Below are 25,589 nucleotides of genomic sequence, written 5' to 3'. Positions count from 1 at the left end.
TCCACCATGAAAAAACAGAGCAAACCACTCACTGTCACTCAGTTACATTATCATCTGCCTTTGTTTATTACTGACTAGAAGTGCAACCTAGCAACAGGCTATGCCTACACAAAATCCTTGTTATCAATGTGATTTCAGGAAGAAACACCTAAATTTTTAGACTCCCTACAGTTTATTCCTCAGATGGAAAAGAAATCCGTAAAACATTTCGAGGCTAAAGCTCTGTTACATTTGTATTTGGAACTCTAAAACCCATCAGCTTGTTAAAAATGTTCAAACTATGTCAAAAATCTATCACTTTCCACAATTTCCGCTCAACTTATTTTTGAAGTAATTTCATTTATTTTTAAGTAATAAATTTTTAAGTTATTGAATTTTGAGAAAAGATAAGGATATCTTTTTGAGAAAAGATGAATCTCACGTCCACGAGTTTATAGTCAACATTGGAGCAACACAAGTAATTTTAGTTAGTTTTATGTAATAAATTTTTAAATAATTTGTTTTGAGAAAAGATAAAGATATCTTTTTGAGTAAAGATATTTTTTTGAGTAAAGATAAATCTCACATCCACAAGTTTAGAGTCAACCTTGGAGCAACATAATTTTATGTAATAAAATTATATAAGTAATTTTATTTATTTTTAAGTTACTGAATTTTGAGAAAATATTTAAGATAACATTTGGAGAAAAGATAAAGACATCTTTTGGAGAAAAGATGAATCTCACATCCACGACTTTATAGTCAACGTTGGAGCACCATCGGTATCACAGCTCTCCTTTAGCCGCCACGGCGTTAGGGTAATTTTAGTACATTACAGGGTAATTTGATTAAGTTGTGATTGCAGCAGACACATTTCCCCTGGCTCAGGCAGCCATGGGGCCCAGCCCTGTGCTCACCCTGCACGTTGAGCACCCTCTCCACGCTGACGTCCGACAGGCGCTTCTTGCGCAGCTCGGCGCGGATGCGGAACACCTGGTCAGCGTACGGGGTCACCACCCCGATGCTGCCGTCATCCAGCTTGCCCCATGCCACGGGCCACTTCCTCCTCAGCTCCTCCACACGCTCCACCACTTCAAACACCTTGGAAGGAAAGCAGGAGTCTTGAAAGTTATGTCCCACAGAGCATCGTGCTTTGATATGGAAAGGGAATTGGAGCTTTAAAGCTTTGGAACAGTAACATGACACAGTGTTACACAAGCAAGGATACTAGTGCATCCTCCAGTGATACTCTGGAGTATCCTGGGTTAAAACAATGTATTCACTACACAGAACCCTTTCTGATCTTGAAATTAGTTTTCTCACAGAAGTTGCAGTTAAAATTACAAACTTCAAAATTACATAAATAATCTTGGTTTTCATTCTTAGGTTCTTATAAAAATGTCAAGTGCACTAGGACCTTTCTTGCCATGCTTCAAATTATTTCTGTAAGTAAATGTACCGTCTAAATAGATATAATTTAATTTTTATTCTGGATTTGATACATGTCATCTTAGAGTCTGATAACTCTAGACACTGAGTCCCTATACCAGAGCACTATCATTTGCCATTCCAAAGGATACCATTGGGAATTTCAGATTATTCAGCAACTGCTAGTTCCTCTCTGCGGAATACTATGAAATGTGCTTCCTGAGAAGACTAATTTGTAATAAAACCTGAAAACCTTGCCCTGTGAGGAGACAGTCTCCAAGTAACCTCCTGCCAGAGCAGCTCATTTCCACACACCAGAGGTACTGCACTGCACAAGCCATTTCTGAGTAACTTTATAGAACGTTTGTGATTCCTTTTTTTTTTTTTCAAATTTACATTCAATAGATATTTCTCCAGCTATTTAAAGCATGGTAATTCATGATGCTCTTTTCCAACAGCATCAAAAATGCAAGCTCAGCCTCTTAAAGAAAAAAAAATCTATTAATCCTTAAAAAGTCAGAAATAGTTTATTTTTGGCAATTTCAGAGGACAATGAAAGCATGGGACTGTTTTTAAGCAAGTCCTGAATGTTTTTGTGACATCAATTCTTGCATTTAAAAGCCAGCTCTACTGACAAAGGATATTAGAATAAACTTTGATATCTACAAAAACCATAGCACAAAAATAATGATCTTTTGTAGGTATATTGGCAAGATTCTCTGAAAGTATGTAGCTTCTGGATATGTATTTAGAATTAATGCCACATAGGGAAATTTTTTAATTAAGACCAACAAGGGAAAGTTTATTTCCCAGAATAATTCTTATTATAGGCATCAATGAACCACAAGACGCCCCAGTGCAAACATCCAGTAAGGGTCAAACAGAAAAAATCTCCTTCATCATGTAATTTCAGTTTTTGCTGCTGGTGTTTAAGGAGCCGTTGTCCTTCATTTCTGCCTGTGGCCATTAATGACTCACAGTTTTCAGACAGTTACTTGGCCACTGAAGATATTTTTAGGTCTTTTACAACTTTTTTTTAAATGGCAAAGCAATCCAAGTAGATTAATGAAAGCAGTCAGGTGTCCAGAAGTCATTGGAGCTTCTTATTGAAGAAGATATTTTAACGCAGCAAAGAATATTTAACAAGTGCAGCACAACAACAACAAACAGGTTTCAGATTGTGCAGCAGATGAACTCCACCAGGATCAGCAGGGGGGAACAGGCAGCTCTGCAGTGCTTCACAACAAGCACTAATCAGAAATTCCTCCAAAGCTTATGAAAATTACTGCCATTTCTTTGATTTTCTCTCCCTCCCCTAAACTGGAGGTGACTGGAAAAAGGCATCTTCCACTCTGAAAAGCGTTATCAAGTCAGAAGGTGGGAGGTGGGTGCTGCTGCATGTGTTTGCTTTTGTGGGCTTGGGTTGTTTGGTTCTTTTAAACACAAGGAAAGGAATGAGAATGAAAGTAGTTTTTGAAGAATACCAATAAATCTATGTGAAACAAACACATGGAGAATAAGCTCTCACCTAAAAGAATCTCATCTGCACATTATCAGTTAGACACTGATCCTAAACATATGAAAGGAAATGTGAAATGTTACTCCAGAGGACTCTTATCTGAGTGGGAACATTTCTACAACAGTCAAAGAAATCTAAGTTTTACTTCAAATTGCAGTTACTCTCAGTTGCTAAGATACATCTATCAGAATGTCACATAAATTATCAGGAAAGACATCCTGAAGAATGAGCCTGGGAGAATGAGATGCGGCTTATAATTTGCAAAAGAAAAAAAGAAGGTAAATTAGTGGAAATGTTTACTACAATTACAATTTTCATTACATCATGTTTAGTGTATTCTATGCTCCCCTCTTCCTGGTAGAGGGCAATTTCTGTCTTCCACCCACGCTGAGCATAAATCAGCAAATTTGGTGGAGCGGAGCTTTAAGAAAACAATCAACAGTAAAAGCAACGAAGAGTTACCTCTGCATTATTGTAAAAAGCTGTACTGTTTTTTTCTTGCACATCTTCTCCACGTGCTGTGAAGAAAGTCAAAGGGTAGAAATCTTTGTGTGCTGGCTGCTTTCCACTTGCCATCAATTTGCCTTCATAGAAAAGTTCGGATGTGTAACTGTAACAAGGCAAAACAGGGTAAAATGTGGAGTCTACACAGGAGCTCACTGATAAAATATGCAAATCTCCCTGATGAAATATGCAACCACAAAATACTTCATAAGGAAAACAGAACCACTGATTACTATTCAGCATCTTCAAATGATTTCTCTGAACTGATATTTCCCTACTACAGACACAGCAGAAGGCACTAAAAATATGCTTCTCCAACACTTTTTCTACAAAGGCTGTTTTTTCTTCTCATCTAAAGCTCAACAAAGTTATGAACATTCTCACTGATGTTTCACTCAGAAGTTCTGATGGCTGGAAACTGGGCAAAAAGAACACTTGCTGTCTGGCACTGGTTATTCCCCAGGCTGGACAATGAGCTTGCTCATGTCAGTTAAGAGTTATTGAACTTGGAAGATGAATTTACTACAGATTTCGTGTGCACTGAGCACGACGCAGGCCAAGCGTTCAGCTGTCAACCAAGCTTTTCTTCTGTGACTTCTACTCTGGGCTGATCTATGTTGCTAGAGACCAGAAACACAACCAGAATAGAGTTCCTCTGCTGGCAGCAGCCATTCCAGCAGCTGGCTGACTGAAAAAGAGATGAGGCAAGAACTACTTCATGGTGAAAAGCAGGAAGGAAAAAGGCAAACTGAATGGAATGAGACAAAAAAGCAGCAAGGAGAGACTGTAGAGTGCTGTAAATGCTGTATGCTATTACACAGTAGAGCTAAATTAATGCTCTGGCTTCCAGTAATTAGTGCATTTTGGTATCATCTCACTTGCAATGCTCAGCCTCCAACTTTAATGTTCTTTGGCTATCACTCAGAGGCTGCAGCAACACGAGTACAGCCTGACATGAAGACAACCAAAGCAGGAGACTGCAGCTGGTGGATCCATTGAGTTCTCCCAGAATTCCAGCTACTGCAGCTTAAGATGGAAACAGGTGCTTGTGGAAAAGCCACAGAAACTTGTCTGCTACAAAATCACCATCAAAACACTGCAGCCCAGCCCTGACCTGAGCTGGCTCACCCAGGGACAACCCTGAAAAATATTGGGCTCCTCTCTGGGTTGGGTTGCAGCAGTCACTCCACAACAGCCAGGGGGCAAAATTAACCATCTCTTCTACAAATTAGCTTTTAGTAATGACATCTCATTAAACAACAAAACTTTTCCGTATGGGCTGTTTTTTTCCAATTACAGCTCCAAAATCAGGTGGAATGAATGGCTCATTCTTTCCTCAATTTCTCATTATATCTCTGCTTCAGTGAGGTAGAGATGATTTATGAGCCCTTCATCTTCCTACACTTCTGTCCCAAGTGTCATGGTCCCATTTGTCAGGGGAAATTCCACATTATACAAAAAAGGAGACTTGAGACATCTCCTAAAGGGACCACCATGGGAGTGTTCAGCTGGTTTTACCTCACACAGCAACACTTCCCAGTGGAATTGGGCACACTGGACTTCCACCAGAGAACCAACCAGCCCCAGTGGTGTTTCTGTCCCCTCAACTCTGTGTTCAACTCAGTGGATCTTTCTTGGAACTCCCTGTCTGAACTCCAGCTGTTGAAGTGAATTTTCATGATCTTTCTGAGGCAAATGACATGGAAGTGATCTCTAAAGAAATGCTAAAATGATCCCTTCCTTTGCAAATGTTCATTTCAAACTCAAAAAACGGTAAGAAATTTAGCAACACTCAGCCTATAATTACAAAGTCCATAAAGTGAAGACAGATCAAGCTATGTGAAAAAATATTTTACATTCTCACTTTTGATTCCCCAGAGCACTTAAATATTTCTGCTTTTGCTTTGAACACAGTGATAACCTAATTAGTATGACTGGATACCAACATAATATTCCTCAGTACATATTTGAGCCAGGATTTAAACTTTAGCATTTTTCCCCATGATTGCACTTATTCTTTCCAGCACAGCTCATGGATGAGCTCATTACACTGGCAGCCATTAGTTTATCATAGCATAAAAATGCAAACCCACTGATTAATGTGTCTTGAAAGAAGTAATAAAAGATGTCAACAGTAAAGAAAGCATGCTCAAAATTTGACCTATTTTTTCCATTCACAGTTGCATATCCATATGTTCCTTACATTGCCCACAGCTTACCATTCCAAGATAATCCACCCCAGTAAATCTAAAATTCTGAGATGGTTCAAAGCAGCACAGAGACTATACAACAGACTGCTGGGTGGTTAAAAAGAGAAAGTTGGCTCTTCTTTGGTTTAGTGTGCAGGCAGTCAAAGCATCCCCACCTGAATGAGAGGTCTGTCCCACAGCCCTGACTGACAGCAGCTCCAGGAGAGCAAATTTCAACTAACTAACTTTGAAATAAGTAAGATGTCATGACAGAAACACAGCTTCAGCTGTGCTTGGCTCTTTTGTTCACTGGCAGCAGTCAGGAGAAGCACATGATACAGTGAAAAAGTTCACACCTACTTGATGATTGCTTCATGGGAGCGATAGTTCTCACACAGCAGGATCCTGCACGGGAATTCGGCAGGGTAGTGCTCGTACAGCCGGTCGAGCAAGGAGACATGAAGGTTTCTCTCCCTGGCAAATTCACTGTAGACAAAAGGACTGAGCTGTAATAGACACACACACACAAAGAAAATGTAACTAAATGGGTGGACTCGGATTTTCATGCTCCCAACATATATGTATTTGCATCAAACCAAAAGTGAAACCTCCCTTTTACTGGACATTCATTGTTGGAGGACACAGACCATGGATATTCCACAAAAATGCTCCTTCTTACCAGAAAAGTAACCAAAGACCAGCACGGTTTAAAGTAACAATAAAATATTCAATAACTATGCAAAGAGCCCTTCTATCTAAGTTTAACATCCCGAACTGTGTTTAGAATGTCAACACCATTATTTTGACAACCACTTTTACAATTAAGTTATCACAAATAGTTCAAATCAGAAAATAAAGAAACTTTAGTATCATTTAAAAAGTTAAATAGAAATGTTGTTGAGAAAACAAAAATCCAGTGACCTATTTACTATTATAATAAACTCCTACTGGGCTTGTTTAACAATAAAACCAGCATCTATTCCAGCAGGAAAAATAGAACCAAAGATGATGAAAATTATATTTTTAAAATACAATTTCCAAGTGTAGAAATAAAACCAATCTATTTTGTCATTCTGAATTCATATGATTCAGATTCTGAGTCTCACTTCAGCTAAATACTAGTTTTTGAACTTTAAATACTGGACACCTGATAGAGGATCTTCTGTAAGACCTTGAGCTATAGAGCAGCCTGAGACTCACAGGCCCAGGGAGGACTTCATCCACCCAGCTGGGCTGATGAGATCAAGCCTGAAGTAAAAGTTCCAAGCTCTTGAAAAGCATTTTGAGAGCAGTATTTAAAAGGCACTACCCCACTCCTGGCATTACTAATATCACTGAAATTATCCACTAGTATTAAATCACAGGTGGCAACATCATTCTGAGTTTGCTACTGGACCAGAGCAAACATCCACTCTACTGCTACTGTGAGATGCAAAGAGAATTAAAGGCAAATCTATAAAAACAAATAAATCTGGACTAAATCAATAAAGCAAGTAAAGCTGACTCTTCCAAACATGCTTTCTCATGCCTACAGGCTGCAAAATGACAGGCATAATCAGTGTTTCCAACTCTCCAAACCAAGCAGCTCCCAGGCACTTTACAGAAACATAAAAGCACTGGCTAGTTCCAGTTTCCCATTCCTCACTTGTTCAAAGCTTCACCAGTTTAGATGCTTCTAATAAAAATTTAAAGTTCTCTCAATCCTAGTTCTCCATATCCTTGAATTCTTGTAAAAACCAACAGGGAATATCAGTCATAAGCTCCTGACTGTAATAAATATCCTCATATCTTACTCAAATAACATCCCTGGAATTCTCCTTGGCTTCCCCATCTATTACATGGTTTGGTGCAGATAAATAACTTGACTAGATAAATACAAATATTATACATATGAACTTCATACTCAAAACTTGCATAGCTCTTACCTGCATATGGTCTCCAGCCAAGACAATCCTTGTGTTTTTATTAGCTAATGCTAGAGGCATAATCGTTTCACACTCCATAGCTTGAGCAGCTTCATCTAACAGAATGTGTGTAAAAAAACCTGTAAAACAGAGATATCAGCAAATAAATGAAACTTGAAATATGATAAAATGAATATTGATAACAAAACAAGAACTGGAACTTAACATTCTGTATTCTGAGAGTAACCAAAACTAGAATTAAAAAAAATATGGATTACACAAATTAATTTCTAGCAGCTACTGAAAACCAAATCATTTTCAAACCTATCAAATGACAAACAGTGGTCACCTGGCTGCCAGTGACTTTATCAGGAGCCCTCAGGTCTGCCTCTTTCTTGTGATACACATGAAATTAAACATGTATTTTATCTGAGCCCTCCTTACACCAAGAGGAAATCTCTCTTGCCAGACCATCCCTCAAGAGGTTTCTCAAATCTGTAAGTCATTTCACCACCATGAGACTTGAAGAGCTTTGGACAGTGACAATGACAAGGACCCCTCATGTACTTGAGTCCTAGTAACTATCTTATATACTAAATTTCCCATTAAAATTGCACACATACCTGAGCACTTTGCTGGTTATGGGCTTAAAGGAATGGTGGGGAGGGGGGGAAAGGAACAGAAGTTGAAGGAAAATTTAAATTCAATCTTATGATAATACTGGACCAAAGGTTTGGTGGGAATCAATGCACTGGAGGATATGCACTTGAAAAAAAACTTGGCCACTGTAGATTTATATTTTATGAAATCTAAACTCAGGATGAGTATAGAAGTGGTTTTATACATTGATGTCTGAGATATATTAAGGTTTAAAACAAAGCATTAGAGGACTTAGTGCACCATCCAATTCAGATTACATACTTAAAAATGTAGCAATTTTCTTTGGAAAATATAAATTTTGTACAGCTGCACACACACTGCTATGGCATGACTGTACACAGTCCTCTGCCAAACAAAGCAGCTATTTCTATCTAAAGACTCAAAAATATTTACCATAAATTCCATATTAGTTTTCTCTGTTGCAACAAATGCTTAAAAATGTAGCCATAAAAAACTAACAACTTATGTGAAGAAATTCCATGTTCTCCAAAAAGCAGATGGATTCAATTTGGAGATCAGGAAAATAATAAACCCTAAGCAGCCTCTGCCCCAAAAAATCAGTCTAATATATTTCAGTTTAGAAAACAACCCTAAATGTATCATGTTAACAAAGACAGGGCTTGTATGTGTGGGAGTTGTTTGCAAAGCTAAACAATTCACAAAACAAGGGAAAAAGGCTCTCTGTTATTTACGCTTACATGCTCCACTGAGTAATGACCTTAATGAGTATAATATTCAAAGTCAGAATCTCAAACAGGATTTTCCCTCTTGGATCTCAGAAACACCAATCATAGATAGTACTGCTTCTTTATTTAATTTTTTTTTAAGAAGGGAAAAAAAACAAACAAGCAAAAGGTTAATTAGAACGCCAGCAGTTTATAGATTTGTAATAACCATTTATTCATAAAAAAACAAAAGAGCATTTTAATATTATCATTGTTTATTTTATTTTGTAACAGTTCCAAGAATTGGGTAAGAGGAAGATATTTCCCAAGCATGGACACTTCTTGTCTAGAAATTATCTTACCTGGTTCAAGATCCAGCTGACATAGATACTGTGATGTATTTAAAGTAACAACTACTACTCGTTGCTTAAGAATGTCTTCTTTCTGTGGCATCTGAAAGGTGGAATGTGTGCTTGAAATCAAACAGTACTGATGCACAACTGGGTGAACAGTCTTTACCCAGCGATTTCGGAAATATACCCTAAGGAAAGAAAAAGGGGCTTATTTTCCATGAGCTTTGAACACAGCGACAGCCTAATATTGCCAATATTTCAAATACTAATATTCTGTTTTCTGGTAGATAAACATCACCTTCAAGAAGCAAAATGCCACAACTGTGCAGAATTACATGTGCTAAAATGTCTTGGATTCATCATCTATTACTGCAGTGCAGTTTTACACACACGAACAGTTAGCAGGTTTTAATTCACATATAGAAATTTGTAAATTCTTCAAATACTTATGTCCTGTGATCCTCACATCAATCCCTATTTAATTTTAAACTCACAATAAACTCATTTAAAATAAATTTTTCCTGATGTGAAATGTATCTATAGCCCAGAGTATGGAACCGACAGTGGCCTGCACATATCAGCCTGTGCAGCTGATACATGAAATATATTCAAATCCCATTGCTCCTTTCCCCCATCTCGTGTGTTGTCTGAATTCTACAAACCAGACTTGGGGTGGATTCATCTTTTTATCATACAGGGCAATAACTGTGACACTCTGGATAAAAGAATGAGAAAACAGTGCCAGAGGTTTGGCTGGAGTGTAGAATATAAGGACATTGACTGGATGTCAGACACCCTTCCATGACACAGCAGGTCACTTTAACCACCATCCCATGGGATCAGTGATGATTTTTTCTCAGGAAGGGATCCCCTGTTACAGCCGGTTTGGCTACATGAGAGAGAAACAAAGAAGACACAAAGGCTGTGCCCCAGAACACAGAATACAATAACTCCACAGGGGTGAACATATCCAGCAAGGAGCTGGATAAAGGGGCCTTGTGACACCTCCATCAAATGTTCCTCACCACTATAATCTCTATCAAGAACTATAAATCTGAAGTAGAACCTTTAAACTACAAGAAATTATAGTACAGAAATTAAATTTTGGAATTCAAGTTTTTAAAATTTATTTCCAAAGCAAATTAAGATGAATTAAATTAATTTCAGTTCTAAATATGGCATTTAATGCTGTTGGCTTTATCTATTCATTATTTTATTTCTCCTGCACCCATAGTTCAAATCCCAAATCATGAATAAAGCATTTGGAAAAGTGTAATTATGCACCTAATTGCAGAGCATGATTGCACTGGCTGGACTCTGGATATCACTTGTCCACCCACGTCTGAAAATTACAGCTGAGCACCATGTAATGCGAGAGAAACGAGTACTAGGATTAGAATAAATCTGGTTTGAGAAGATACAATGCCCATTTTGGACAAAATGAAATGCAAAGGCACTTCAGTACCTGAATGACTTTTTATTTGACAACACAACCAAGGCAAATCCACACTTGGAGAGCAAAGGTAACTTCAGGTAAAACTGGGTTCAGTGCAGGAACAACCCCCACACTCCTGAGTCATCCTCACAATAAGAGGCTTCTACTGTTACCCCCAGATATTTATTTCTTCTCAGCTCTCAAATGGATGAATTTTACTTGATTAACTGTTATTACACCAAATCATGGCCTAACACCTACAACCAGGGAGCAAGATAACCCCTGCTCCACCTACCCCAGCTTCTTAATCCTCAGCTTTTGTGTGCTTCACCTTCCCAACCTTAACTGAGGCAATACTTCCCCACCACCTCACAGGAGTACTGGGAGCATTACTGAGTTTATTGGGAGTTTATGTTTGTAAAGCACTTTGAGATTCTTGGATGAAAGGTGCTATTGAAATGCAAAATATTATGGTTATTAGACATTATTATACCATGCACTGTCTTTTATTACAAAAATTCAACTGTAGGTGACTCACAGATTGGCTGACAGCATTTCAAACTGCATTGCTGCTTACCCATTAATTTCTTTTATTTTGATGTGAGATCAAATAGGTATCCCAGAGCTATTATTCACCACTGGCATAAAAACACCTGACAGATGTGACTACTTCGAAAATGTCATGAGAGAAGTTAAGCCTCACTGAACAAGGACTTTCTTTCTCAGGTGCAACTCGGGCTAATAAAATCACCATAATTTCGTTATTATGTGTTTTTTTCCGTAAAGTTGCAAGAACCAATTACAAAAATGGGGTTTACCAGCTTAACACAAATCATAACATTTCACGCTGCAACAACATACCCTTAACTTCTGATTAAACAAAAGACTAAACTTCTAAAATGTTTAGGCTTAGACCTGCATGAGCAGAGTCCCTTAACTCCAGCAGAGTCACATAGTTACTAATCAAACTCATCAGTACCCACAACACATTTTATTATTATTATTTGGGTACAAAGTGGGCAAAAGCTGCAGCCACAGAACCCAAACCCAGCCAGAACTTACAAGAGATATTTTTTTCTCATCAGATGCCTCATATCAAGGCTTTAATTCTAGAGAAATGAAAACCTGCAGGGTAAGGTCTGCCCAAATGAAATGACTGGCACATACATGGGGCATTGCCTCAAAATGGAAATCCCAGAAGATTAGAGATAGGGCTTCAATCTTCTGCAAACTAAGGCACTGAACACATCCACTGTATTTAATGCTTGCTTCTCATGCAAGGAATCTGCATTTCCTGTGGAAATTCAGCTCACCTTTATTTCTAAGTGTGGCATCTGGATACTTACAACAGAAGCCTCAATTTCTGTGCATCTCCAGCCAAGGAGCCAAAGAATGCAACAAGCTGCCAGCTGACCTGTGCTTCCATCATCTTCCCTGCCATGACGTCAAAAAAGAAATTTTCCCCAACTACTTCAACTAAGTGCCAGTCAAATCAAGTAGTTCCAGGCTGGGATTGCTTTTAGCCACTTAAAATAGACTTCTTAAATTTCATAAAGGGGGAGTCTGGAGTCAGAACCTCTGAGGGAGGCTAAAAAGTTTCATTTGCACTCCTGTCCTACAACATTGACTTCTTCTGGTGACTCCTTACAAAAGAGTGAGTGGGGACTAAACTCCATTTCTTCAAAACTTCTTTTCCTTGTTCTGAACGTGACTCCTCTCGGTTCAGAATAGAAAGGCCAGGACTCTCCCCTTCAGGCTGTGCTCAATAAACCCGTCTTGGATACATCCCACCCCCTCAGCTTTTGTGCTGTTACTTCTCACATGAAATCCCACAAATAAAAAGAGCACAAAACTCAAAGGGAAAGGAATCTAGCAGGCTAATTTCATGTCTCTGTTAAAAGACCATTAAAAAAAATAAATCTAACTAGTCCCAAGAAGCCTAAAGAAAACTTTAAAAGCACCTGATTTCCCTCTTCCATTTCTTTAGATCTCCAAAGAGAGGCTCATTCTCACAAACAAGTAAGTTCCTTGGGATGCAGAAAACATGTGAAAAAATCTGTCCTACAACTTGAAAGTTCTCTTTTTTTTAATCCCTTTTTCCTTTAAGGATAGATAAGATGGAAGCCAGAGTTTCAAGAAAAAATTAATTAGCAGAAGAGTAATTTATTTTCCAAACTAACCTTTGATAAGATGAATTAATTCCATTTTCAGTACAAGAACTTACTTGGAAGAAGGGGCAATAGTCTTTTAAACCTGCTGGGGGTTTTTGGTCTGGGTTGCTGTTTGCTTTCTTTTTTAATTCAACTCTGGCCCCCATAGATAATTGTTTATAACCTGGATAATTCTTAGCTAGCAGCCACATACCAAAGCTACCTGGTTCCAGGCTATATGCAAGACTTACACATGGATGTTAGGATGAAAGTAGTAAAAAAATGAACTGAAGGGGTTCCAGTTGGTTTTTAGCAAAACTAACTTATTTTTTTGACACTTCTGAATTGAAGATATTAGTTTTATTTATTCCTAAGCAAGAACATGATTAGGAATAAATAAAAATAATATACAGATAAAGGTTGTATCAACCTCTTTCCTTTTCTCTTTGTATTCCATATAAAACCAGTGTATGGAAACAACTAAACCTGAATTATGCAAGTAAAATGATACTAAATTAATATCAAAATAATACCTCAACCACTGCCCAGTAACATACAGAGGAACTGCTGCTCTCTGCTTCCTGGGAGTTTTTAGGAGAGGGTGATAATCCGAATTTTCCTGCTCCAGTGCTCTCCTAGCTCAGCACCCACCTCCAGAAGGTTCTAGCAGCTGATGGAGACAGGCACATCCACGGAGTAGCAGAATATACAAATTAGGAGCCAATTACTCCCTCTTACAGCTCTGACTCACCATCTAAAGGTGCCTGGCTGCTCCTGCACACTAAAAATCAGGTGTCTCACCATCAAAAAGAAGCACTTAATCGAGGCTCTCTTCACCCAGCTTGGGTTTTGGGTTATATTCCTTCAGAAACATTTCTGCATTCATTTAAATAAGTATATGAAATTGTTTCAGTGTCAAGTTTCTCCAGTAAAAGGCAGGTTTTGGAGTGGGCCCCTAATAGAGTTGACTCATCTAATCAAACCCAGGGGCACAGTTTTTTTTCTGGGTAATAATTTGTTTATGGGCATCAGGACTATGAGAATTTGGCCTTCAGGCTTCACTGGTATTTCATTTAGGTGCAGAAGTTAGATTTAACATAAATTCTCACTGTTCACTCTGACTTCGTGTTTTCCAAAGGGCATAGGGAGTTATTTTATTAAGAGAAAATACAAATTTATAACATGATATTTAAACAAAAAGCCCCACAAACTCTGCTTTTCAAACTTTTATGACACATCACTGACAGGATAATTTATTTAATGTACATCTTACCCACAGAAATATCTACAAGGTTTTCAGTACAAAATGTTAAATAATTTAGCTTTCCTTCCTTAAAAACAACATAAATATTATAAAATGTTATGTTGCTCCCCACTAAGCCAACTCATCACTGGTAGAGTAAATAAGGGATAAAATCTACAGCAAAGTGTTCAGTTATTTAGAAACACAATGAACTCTGCAAGCAGCACATCTGTCTTGAATAATTAACTGCTTCTGCTCCACTTGATGTTTCCTTTAAAATAGTGCAAGAGGCTCAGATTCCCCTGTTTAATCTAACAGTAATGATTTTAATTTGAAAATTCACCTTCACAACAGTCAATAAGGGAGGTACATTCATAAATAATTTTGAACTGGGAGTCTCGGACAACTCCAGTGTGGATTCAGAAAAACTGACCTTTAACTCCTGCCAGTGCCGGTTAATGCACTTTGTACTCAAACAACAATTATCTGCCAGATTTTTTATTTGAACCATACATACTTGTGGATCCATTAACATAAATAAACAACTCCAGAGGTGCCTCTATTTTCTTAAACTTCAATTTTTATAGAATTGTCCTGACTATTTGAACAGCATCAGACAATCTACAGCAGCACTTTCTGAAGGATTCATAAAAAAACACTACAATTAAACTTAAATTCAAATATTCAGTGACTCTTAAGTTACATTGTGTGATTCTCTGGCAAATATGCACATAAATTTTAACCATAAGAAAAATGGCACTCTTTATGTTTTTCCTGTTTCTGGGACTGGATTACACAGCTGAAAACAAGGCAGCATAAACCTGGCAACAATAAAACTATATTTAACTCCTTGCACTGTTAAATCACATTTCAATACTCCCGAAAGGATCAATTACACACATTTTCTCCCTTCAGAAAATGAAGACTCCATGTTTTTCATCCCAAAGTGCTTTACAAATCACCTTAAGACAATCTGTGTTAAAACACAACCAGATAAAAGATATCATTTAAAAAATAACACTGCCTTCTTTCCCTTGGCCAGACCCTCAGTGTCTGTAAAATGTGACACGACAAAGAAAGCCAACAGACCCAAGAGAATTCACACCTGTTGCAAATGTAGCCCTTTCACATAACTTCATTGGCTTTACTGACATTGCATAAAATATAAGTCCAGGATGGCTTTTAATAGTTAGCAAGTAAACACAGAGTCATTCTCTTAGTAATATTATAAATCCACCCACCGGCATTAAGAAAATTATGCCCATAATTTAAAATATATACATTCACCAAGTTAGCAGTGTAAAGTATACATTGTGATTACTGGGCAAAATGTTCCCAGGACCAGATTTATGCCCATAAATAAATCCTCTTTAACTTTTTCCATGCAAGTTTACCCTCCTTGCTCTTAAGATTCCACTTCATTTTTGTTTCCTAAACCAGTTTCCCCAGTACACCAATGGTAAGTACTTTTCAACACACAAACAATCACTTCACACTGATTTATCAGAAGAGGCCAAACTACTTTCACACAATTCTCTGAGTAAGTAGCTCCTATGACACCAAAATGTTTCTCCAAGAAGCCAGGTGGGGAACCCCAGTTTCCAAATCAGCCTTGCAATTGTGAGTCAAAATATTCAGAAATTAAAATACAATTAAAGTCCATTTTATTTTATCATGGTAGATCTTAGAGGAGCATATCAAAAGCTTGCTCATTAGGAAAGACACATTTATCAACAGAATAATAAAAGCTTAAAAAAGGATGTCTTTATTTTTATTTAACATATAACCAAAATGTATATTACAATACTTCACATTCCTTTTAGGCTGTTTTTAAAAGCACTGCTGGTAATGCCAATATGCTTTTATGTTTTAGAAGTTCTTTAACCTTTTTTTATAGACACCTTTTCTTAAGATTAGTATTTTATAGATACATAATAAGCCTTAAAAAAATACCTGAGAGGTCTTGCCTGGGGATTGCCTGCTTCTACATATGGATGTAAATAATCCTTTATGTAGAGATCAGCAGCACTATTAGAATGGGTGCAAATGAGAATCCTGCTGGAATAAATGGATGCAAATAAAAAAGCAATGAAGAAACAGAAAACAATTCAAAGCAGTAGAATACAAAAAAAGGAAACAGTGGCCATCTTCCTGCACATTCCTCTTCATGGAACTGCTCACTGACCTGCTGCACTTCCCATGATTCAGCCCTCAGCTCAAAGCAGTTATCAGTTATCAAACAGTTTTTCAATAATCATTTTGTAATTATTAATCTAGACTTGATTTTAAAGACCAGCTTTTGTTATCTACTGTGCTCCAAAACTTCCAATGCTGAGCAAATCACAGCCACTCTACATAACCTCCACTTTAATTAGTTTTGTTCTAAATCTTGGCAAACACAGGCCAAGATTATAAAATCACTTTATCATTCCAAACGATGACGGATGGCTTGGGTTTATTGGTTTCTAAGCTGAGTGGAAAATCTGTATTTCTACCTTTGACTCGAATTTAGCAAAAAACTCACATCCTCTGGGTGAAAATTCTGTATTTCTACACCTTTTACTCGAATTTTAACAAAAACTCACATCCTATGGGTGGAAATTCTGCATTTCTACCTTTGACTTGAATTTTAGCAAAAACTCCCATCCTCTGGGTGGAAATTCTGCGTTTCTATACCTTTGACTTGAATTTTGACTCCCATCCTATGTGCTAGTGGGGTCCTGCTCTGTGCTCAGTGTCCCCTCTCACCTGGTGTCCTGCTGCTGGAGGATGTGCTTGACTGCCTGAGCCAGAGTGAAGGTTTTTCCTGTCCCATAGGGACCGATGATAAGAACAGGAGGCAGTTGTATGGAGAGGGGGGTGGTGATAGCCAGAACAGCCTCTTTCTGCTTCGCATTCAGCCGAGGGTCCAACTGCTCATCCCATTGTCTGTGAAAAGGAGGCCACAGAGGTTAGAAACAGAAGCTCTCACCATCCCCTGTCAGGCTGAAATTAGATGAGGGATGATTTCAAAAGTGTTAAAGAAGTTGAAGAGCCTTTACAGAGCTGCTGTATGGATTGTGTCACTGAGGCACATGAAACAAATCAACAAATCCAGCAAAACAATCCCATGCTTTAATCATAAAAATTTGCTGTTTGCAATAAATCAGCTCAACTTATTCTCAATTTACATCATCCCACCTAACAACAGTTAACCTGCAGAGCACATATTTTAGAAGAGGGACATACTGCACCTTTCCTGATAACAAAAGCAGGTAAACATACAATGATTTTTCTACTATTATCATGCAAATAGTATTTCCATTAGTTATGTTTTTTCCCTGCACCATTTGCGCTGTCAACTTCAAAAGTAAATAGTTACACAACTCCAGGGCTTGGCAGAAGTTATCTAAAATCAAATTTAAAAACGACTGGCTACCAATTAACTACAAACTTCTCTTCACTTTTTTTTTTTTAAGATCATCAGGGTACATACCTCTCTCTAATGGGGAAGCAGTCTGAAAAAAGGACTTTTGTTGTAAGCAGCCAGTGATGCCAGCATCGGGAGGAAGATGCTTTCAGAAAATTCCAGTGAGCATAAGAAGTTAAAGATTTCTAGACAGAGTTTTTTAATATTCCCACTGACAGATTTAAAAGTAGACATGCATAGTAAAAAACACCTGTCACTGCTGCACATATGGCCATACTTTAGTAATGTGATCTGCTTTGGTACAAGCACCACACTTCTTACAGCCTGGGAAAGTTTCTGTTCAGAAGTAGTGAGCAACAGGGAGCAAGATCAAGAGGGAATTGACTGAATTTTAACTTTTAAGATGCCTATGAACAACAAGCTGGCAAGAAACTAAGAAATACAGGAAAGGAACAGGGACATAAAACAGAAATAGAAGGAAAACAGGAAAGACAGTTTGGAGTTAGTTTGATTCTTAAGGAAGGACAAATTAAGCCACCAGATGGAACTGCCTTATACTGAACTATAATCATTGTGTATTTTATTTATGTATACAAAAAATACAAAACATTACACCTACATATCAACTGCAACTGGTATGAACATAGAAGATAAAAGTTCCAACCTACTTGACTTGCCTCCTTTTCATTGAAATCACTGCTTACTTCCAAACCATTCTTAAACATTATTTCCTTGTAAGATTCACACTAAAGCTAATTAAGTCAGTGAACAGATTGTCACTGACCTCCATCAGCTTTGTAGTGTAACTCCAAACAGAGCCTATTCCCTTCTTCCTGTCAGTACTGTCAAAGCTCTGATGCACACAGTGATCATCCCAACCAGAACACTGATCCCACCCTTGTTCTGGATCTGTTCTTACCTCCAGAGACAAACCATAACTTTTCCAGTAGTGTTTGTCTTACAATATCTCTCCCCCAGCTTTCTGATAGATCATTCTCCTTTTAATCCCTGGGCTATCTCCTGATTTGTCCTGCATCACAACCATACTCCTAATTCTCACCTTCAGGACCCCACATGACTTCTCTGAGGCTGTCCAGACTATCAGTTCCACATTCCTCTCATTTCCCTGCTCTCCAAGCACAGAAATGCCTCCTTTATCAAGAGCAAGAATACTGACCAGATTCCCTGAGCCTCACATTTCTCCTCCCTAAGCTTCCTCTTCCAGACAAACTATTTTCACTGCATCAGCTTTAAGTTTCTCTAGAAGTATTTATATAACACAAGGGTTTATAATTTCATGAAGGAAACTATGAGACACGTATAGAAAGAATCTCTGGGCTGCTTGCAAGCACAGGGCCGGTCCTTTAAGAGTCACTGCCACACCTTCCATAAGCACAACCTCTGGGATATGTCCAAATCTGGGCTCACTGCAGCTCAACAAGTACAAATGGATCAGCCCTTGCAAACAGGACACTTCACAGCACTCCTGGAAGTGGCACTGACATTGCTGTAGGTATAATGTTCTCAGAGGGGGACAAGCAGCACAGAAATTAACAGCAGCAGGTTTGTTTTCTGCAGCCATAGTAGAACTGTGATGCCTCCAAACCCCCGGCTCAGCCCCAGGGAAACTCCACTCAGTGGGTTCTGGCCCTGGGAGGATCATTCCTCTTGTTTTATTTAGCACAGTTTCACTCTCTCCTCTGAACCCCTCAGCACTAATGAGGAGTTTCCTAACATGGCTTGCTTCCTGTGCCAGGACAGATTTCAGCCATCTGCTCTGAGAAATTCAGTGCTGCATTCCCACCCAATCTTGGATTTTAAAGTGTTGGTGTACCTGTTGGGACTCCAGGGTATGGTGGGAGTCATGCTGACATCTGGAAACAAAATGCTGTTGTCCTTAATCCTGTCCAAGGCATAATGCATTTCACAGAGGGGTAAACGGTTCAACTGGAACTGAAGTTCAACCTGCACAACAAACCAGTGAATTGACAGAGAGGTGAACAAAAAGGATTTAGTCAGAAAATGCTCATTAGACTTTGCTGTACATGATACATTTTTATCTCCCTGCACACCACTGGCTCTCAGAAGAAAACAGCAAACAGCATTCAATCCAAAGATTTGTGATAAAATTAACTTGCTTTTTTGGGTTGTTGTTTTGAATCAAAAATAAATGCAGCATTTTCTCTAACTTAATTTTGTTGTTTGACTTTTAAGATTAGATTCCACTGTACTTTCAGAAAAAAAATTAAAGGCAAAGCGTTCTTGGGATTTGTTTTTTTAAATACAAAAAACACTCCTGGAAAATATTGTTGTCCTCAAACACTGTTTTTACAAATAGAAGCTTTCATATCTTATTGTAAGAACAACCTTAATAAAATGTCAGACCAGAAATTTTACCAGATCAGCAATAAATCAGCAAAGATAAACCCCAAATATTATTTCTACTCAAACACTCTGGAATAGCATAACTTGTCATTTTTGTTCAATTAGTAGGACTCCCCAAAAGTTAATTTCTAACAATTAGCTGCTTACCAATACATTCTTGGTTTTGTTCTCTTAATTACAGGTGTTTCAATGCTAGTAAATAAAAGGTATTGCCAAAATAAATTCTGGTATAAAGCCAGAAACATCACGCAGAGCACTTAACATTCCTGATTCAATTCAGAATGGAACAATGGATAGTGAAAGTAGTTGACACATCCACACACACTGAAGGGGTAAAGAGAAAAGCACATTCTAAATTTGAACAAGGGATAAAAGCAGCTCCTGGGGAAATTATTTATAAAAACAGTTCACTCAGATTATCATTTACATGTATTTAAATTTGCAATAATTAATCTCTCCAGAAACAAATGAATCTGATCAAGAGTATTATGCCAAAGAACTCCACGTTCACAACAGAACAGAAGCCTTTAGACAAAATCTGATACAGAACTGCACTAATAAAAACCAGCATAAAACCACCAAAAGCTGCTGAAGAACTTCAGAAGACTAATACACATTTTTAGGTTTATTTCTAAAGCACTGCTGTCACTATATATTTATGTAATTACTGTGCTACAAATCTAATAGGCATTTTTGACTCAATAGGAGTAAATAAGTCTGTTTCTGAGATTTACAATGAGTGTGAACCTGTTACCAACAGCAGCCACATTACTGCAACCTGTCTGGAAAAGCATCCGTCATTTATCTGGAAATATCAATTATTTAACAATTTCTATGCCCATCTGTACCAAGAGATTTCACAACCACCTGACAGAGGCTGGTTCTGTCCTACCAATGAGGAGATGAGAAGAACAGAAGAAGAGCAAAGATGAGCTGAATCTGGTCCCAACTGAAGGTGCAGCCCCCCATGTCATCCCAGAGAAAGCCATGGAGGTGACAGTCATTCCACATGTAACCCCATCCCCAGAGCAACAACCTGGTCTCAGATCTAACATTTTTCTCCTCTAGCACTCCCTGATTTGATGTTAGCCCACATTTACTTAATCACACTTTAATCTCATGGTGATTAGTGCTACCAACCAGAAAGTTCAACAAACACAAAGCAATACTAGAATATATTTTTACAATTATCTCTTTTGACAACTTATATAAAAACCTTAAGAAATCCTTGACAGTTCAAAAGGAAGGACAGAAGGAAGGAAAAGTGATTACTTCTCTTTCAAAGCCATATAAACTTCTCTCAGGAACCTTCCCCTGTAGAGGAGAATTCCTCATACAGAGGAATAATTTATCCTTCTAGATTTAACTACTAGTTATACCTGACACTCCTTTATCTGCCCACAAAACCCTTTCCCACCACAGGGATCACTCTGGTGTAGCAGTAATGTTTATTACTTGCAGATCATCCCCTTCCAAAGGCTTTGTAAATTAGCATTTTCTTTTCCCTACTCTTATTTCAGTATTACAGCGTTCCTATCATTATGTAGCATGTAAAACTAACACCAGCTTTGCTGTAAATAAACAATGTTTGCTTGTATCCCTGCAGAGTGTAGCCATTAACTTTCCATCTCTGGCAGATATAGAGACATTAAATATTCATCTTGACTATCACATTTTATAGCAAGACTTACAACCATAAGTCTGAAGACAAGGGCAGCAACAAATCTGACAGCATTGAGCACGGAGCTCACAGAGGTGCTTGCAACTGCTAAGAAAACTTTTTTTTAAATAGGACACATGAAATTTCAAGAACTCTTTTCCCAACCTGTGCAATGGCACTTCCCAGGAGTGACAGCACAGCTCATCCTGCCCCAGGGGTACCTTGAGTTCCTCCTCAGGCTCCATCCTACCCATCCCTCCCCAGCGCTGATTTGTCCCCCAAACACATCCTGCAGATGTTTGGGAAAGGCTGCCACTCAAATGGCAATGGTCCCAAAGCATGGTTTGATCTATCCAGGGAAAACATCTTCTCCCAGACAGACCCAAGGCTGACAAAAGACCACACAACCTAACAAAGGTGATTTAAATGCAGAAAAGCTGTGATGCTCATCTGGGTGAGACTTTAAGAGCCCCTTCTGGGAGTCCAAGCAAGGTGCCTGGCATTAAATACCTCCTATTATCTACCTGCATTCACCACTTTCTTAACAGCTTGTGATTTGTTTTCCTTTTAACGCTGCATGGATAGAATCAAATAGTCCTATTTGCTGATGTGGAGTACCGAATGAGGCCATCTGGGAAGGAGAGGTATGTAACCTGCTTTAATCTGCATTCCACAATCAGAAAACAGTGGGAAAGGAAGTTAATCCATTGCCAGGTTCACAGAGCGGGACCGGAACAGAGGAACCACTCCAAAAACAAGTGTGGCAGCAGCCACGGTGCTTTAAAGTTCTCTCCACCCCACCTTTATGAATGGATTACCTGAGAAAAGCACAACTGTGAATTTATTATAGTTAAGCCAGAACAGCGGGTAAACAAGGCACCATCAAGTTTCTGAGACTAATTATAAGAGGAGAAGGAAAGAAACTACCCAACTTACTCAAAATCCACAGAAATCAAAGCAGTTTTATCAGTGTTTGAGAACCCCATAGGGAATATCAACTCTACTGAAGAGAGCAGCAACACCTCCAGCACCTTTAACAAAAACTCTGTACATCCAAATTACAACCTCCTCAGATCTAAATTGAGGATCCTTTTCCAAAATTTCAGTTAATAGTTAACCATAAAAAAATTCTTCATCATTAAAATTCATTCAAATACAGGTAATGCTTGAAGAATCTGACTACCAGTAGAGTGATAAACGTATAAAGTACTAAATGATTTTACAAACAACTTTAGAACTCAATTTCTGATGCAGAATAGATCTGCTGCCTCAGGCCAAGATTTATAAGACACTCAAGGAAAAATTAGCCAGTTCCTGAAGCCCCAGCTCATTTTGCATTCCAGTCAAGTTTCAAATACAATCAATTAGTAAGTTTAATTATTGTTTTAAGAAAATAAACACAAACCCAAGAGCTCAGAACAACCTAAGCCTTCCCAGACCAATTATCCATGTTAAATTAAGACATCAGGATTCTTGCATATATTTCCCAAAACAAAATAAATGGGATGAGATAAACCTTGGGTGAAAACGCATACATTCCTGGCAATTCCAGCGACTTTAATCTGAGGTTATTTCTGTTTGGTCAGAAATAAGCAGATCAATTATGGAGGCAAAACAAACCACAAGGCCAAGAGTTCTGACACCACAAGCACCTCCACCCAGACCTACCTGCATTTCACAGTCTGCCCGAAGATTCAGCTCCTCGCAGCATTCCCTGGATACCCTCAAGAAGATATAATCCTTCGTCTTCTCCTCAATAGCTGCTTCATAAACCTTCTCTTTGGTTCCTTGGGTCTGTGCTGACTTTTCTTTAGTGGCAGGCAATAAATAAACAGCATTGACTTTGGTCATCACCAGCCGTCCAGCCAAAGTGTCTTCAGAAAGTGTCTCCGTGAGCTTAAAGCGACCAAACAGTTGTCCATTTTGGGCGTATTTTGCACCTCCAGAAACACCAGTGAGCATGAAGCTTGCTACAATCTGCAATTGCACTTTTATGTTGAACCTAAGTGAGAAAGCATCAAGTCAGTGCACAAAAACACTCTTAGATTCTGGAATTCAAGGCGTTTTTCAAGTGAAGGTTCACTTCATTAATTAATTTTTAAGTATGAACAAGTACAGTCAAACTGGCCCTTTGTAAGGATGCAGCTGCCAAATATCCACACTTTTTCCTTTTAACTGTAGCCTATAAAGTATATTATTTAAAAGAATCAACGTCTATGAAGTTTAAAAAAAGAGCCCTCACAAATACTAAATACCAATAAAAGCTTAGAGTGAATGAATTACACGTCCCAAAGCAGTAAAAATTTCTACTTAAATAGTCTGTAATCTTATGGTAGGTATGCAAGGGGGGACAAGCAGGCAAAGATTTCTATTTATCCCATCTGTCTCTTCCAGGCTGCACACCAAAGAGGGCAATCTCCATCTTAAAAAATAAATGGTATTATACCCATAATTCAGAGGGATTGATTAAAATGTGTTGAAACAAATCAGATTGTAGGCATTAAAATGATGTAATTTTATTTGAAGTGAGGGAATGGTATCACAGGCTCAGCCCTATAAACCACCTATCCACAGAATTCCTATTAGCAGCAGCTTCCTCCTGTAATCAGAGATGTAACAAATTCATCCTTTGCAGTTATCATTTTCCAGAAGTCACATTAACACATTAAAGTGACTCATTAGCACACTTCATTGACCTCTCACCAATAAAAAGTAATCTCTTCTTAGTGTGTTGGGGTTTTTTAAACAGATTGCTTCAACCTGCTTCTAAAAAGAACGAAGGGGAAAAAAAGTCTGACAATAGAGTAACAATATTCAGTTCTTTTCTCATCAGCAACTTTTTCCCAAATTTGCAACAAATTACAGAAAAAAGTAAAACCCATTCACATTCTTGGAAAAATACATTCTTTTCTCATAATACTTTTCATACTCATACTGATTTTATTTGATCTGTTCTTCTCATAATTTTTATTTTAACCTAATAAACTGGTAATTGCTCATTTAAGCCCTGCAGTATCAATAATCATAAGCCTCTAACAATAAAATCCAACATTTTAGCTTGGTAATTAAACATCTACCAAACTAATCAAATATATTTTTTTCAGATCTGGCAAATCATGAATCTTGCACAAGAACTGCAAGTTTGCCCTCATGTGGTAACAGCTGCTCCTTTACAGAACATGGGCATGTCAGATCTGAATTTCCCAGTTCTCCACTCTCCAAAAGCAAGGGAATCTAACAGGGATCTGCTTGGTTCTCACTGAGCACAAAGGTTACTGCACAAGCTACAGCAAAATCATTCACCCAATCCTTCCCAATAAAAATCCCATAATAAAAAAACAAGCTTTCTTCTATTGAAGTGCTGCACTATTCCAAAGGAGCCATCAGCAAGTCAGCAACATCTGAAACAGCTCCTATCCCCTTGTTAAAACACTATAGAAAACATTTAACTGAGTAACAAGGGCTGGGAGTTCTCACTGAGATACAATCACTTGCTACTGTGAATTTATTTTGTTGAAACTTCCCTAAAGTTGATCCCTGTGCTGCTGAATATGTATCAGCTGAAATTCAGATTTATAAATACGTGCTGTAAAACAGTTTTATTGCATTTCTGAGACAAGGCACAGGTTAGTGTTTTCATAAATGACTGAACTGCATCTGCTGTGCTAAAGGGAATCTCAAGTTTAGATTCTGAAGCAATTTCCATTGTACAAGCTGACACCTTCTGGCAAACTACAAAACTACAAAACCTTCTCAGGATCTGATTTTTAAAAAAGCAGAAGTTGCTTCTTTTCATCCATTTCTCACCCCTGCTTTGCAGAGTTATACAAAACAAGGTTTTCAGTCAGACTCATTAAAAAACCCCAAAAACTCTGATTCCCTCCTAAGCACTGCAAACGCCAGCCCCACCTGCAGTGTTCATGAAGCAGCTACAAGACAACCTGTTGTCCACATTTAAAATCACAGAATAATTATCAAGAATGACTTCATAAATCATTAATCATCCAGCACCAATGCAAACAAATAAATTCCCCAAAGGCAAACAATCCCATCCTGGCCAAAGCCCCAGGTGCCACTTTGCAAGAGCACATTCAGCACATTTGCTG

At 38.2% G+C, this 25,589-nt stretch overlaps 1 protein-coding gene across 6 annotated transcripts in view; it reads right to left on the bottom strand.

The window, feature by feature from the left end:
* HELZ (helicase with zinc finger) overlaps positions 1–25,589 on the bottom strand; it is an 88,385-nt gene that overhangs the window by 24,532 nt on the left and 38,264 nt on the right. For 5 of the 6 annotated variants that reach the window (XM_083874908.1, XM_083874907.1, XM_083874912.1 and 2 more), the window contains 9 exons: positions 23,152–23,485; positions 19,273–19,403; positions 16,778–16,957; positions 15,983–16,087; positions 9,211–9,389; positions 7,545–7,663; positions 5,980–6,125; positions 3,389–3,536; positions 897–1,080 (listed from right to left, as the gene is read on the bottom strand). In XM_083874908.1, coding sequence (XP_083731034.1) covers positions 897–1,080; positions 3,389–3,536; positions 5,980–6,125; positions 7,545–7,663; positions 9,211–9,389; positions 15,983–16,087; positions 16,778–16,957; positions 19,273–19,403; positions 23,152–23,485 — 1,526 coding nt within the window. The remainder of the gene's footprint in view (positions 1–896; positions 1,081–3,388; positions 3,537–5,979; positions 6,126–7,544; positions 7,664–9,210; positions 9,390–15,982; positions 16,088–16,777; positions 16,958–19,272; positions 19,404–23,151; positions 23,486–25,589) is intronic. The other variant, XM_083874909.1, reaches the window with a different exon arrangement.

Source organism: Zosterops lateralis (assembly GCF_965231275.1).
Source record: "Zosterops lateralis genome assembly, chromosome: 18".
Classification (NCBI taxonomy): Eukaryota; Metazoa; Chordata; class Aves; order Passeriformes; family Zosteropidae; genus Zosterops; species Zosterops lateralis.
Note: the sequence above shows the minus strand (reverse complement) of the source record. Positions and strands in the feature narration are given on the sequence as shown.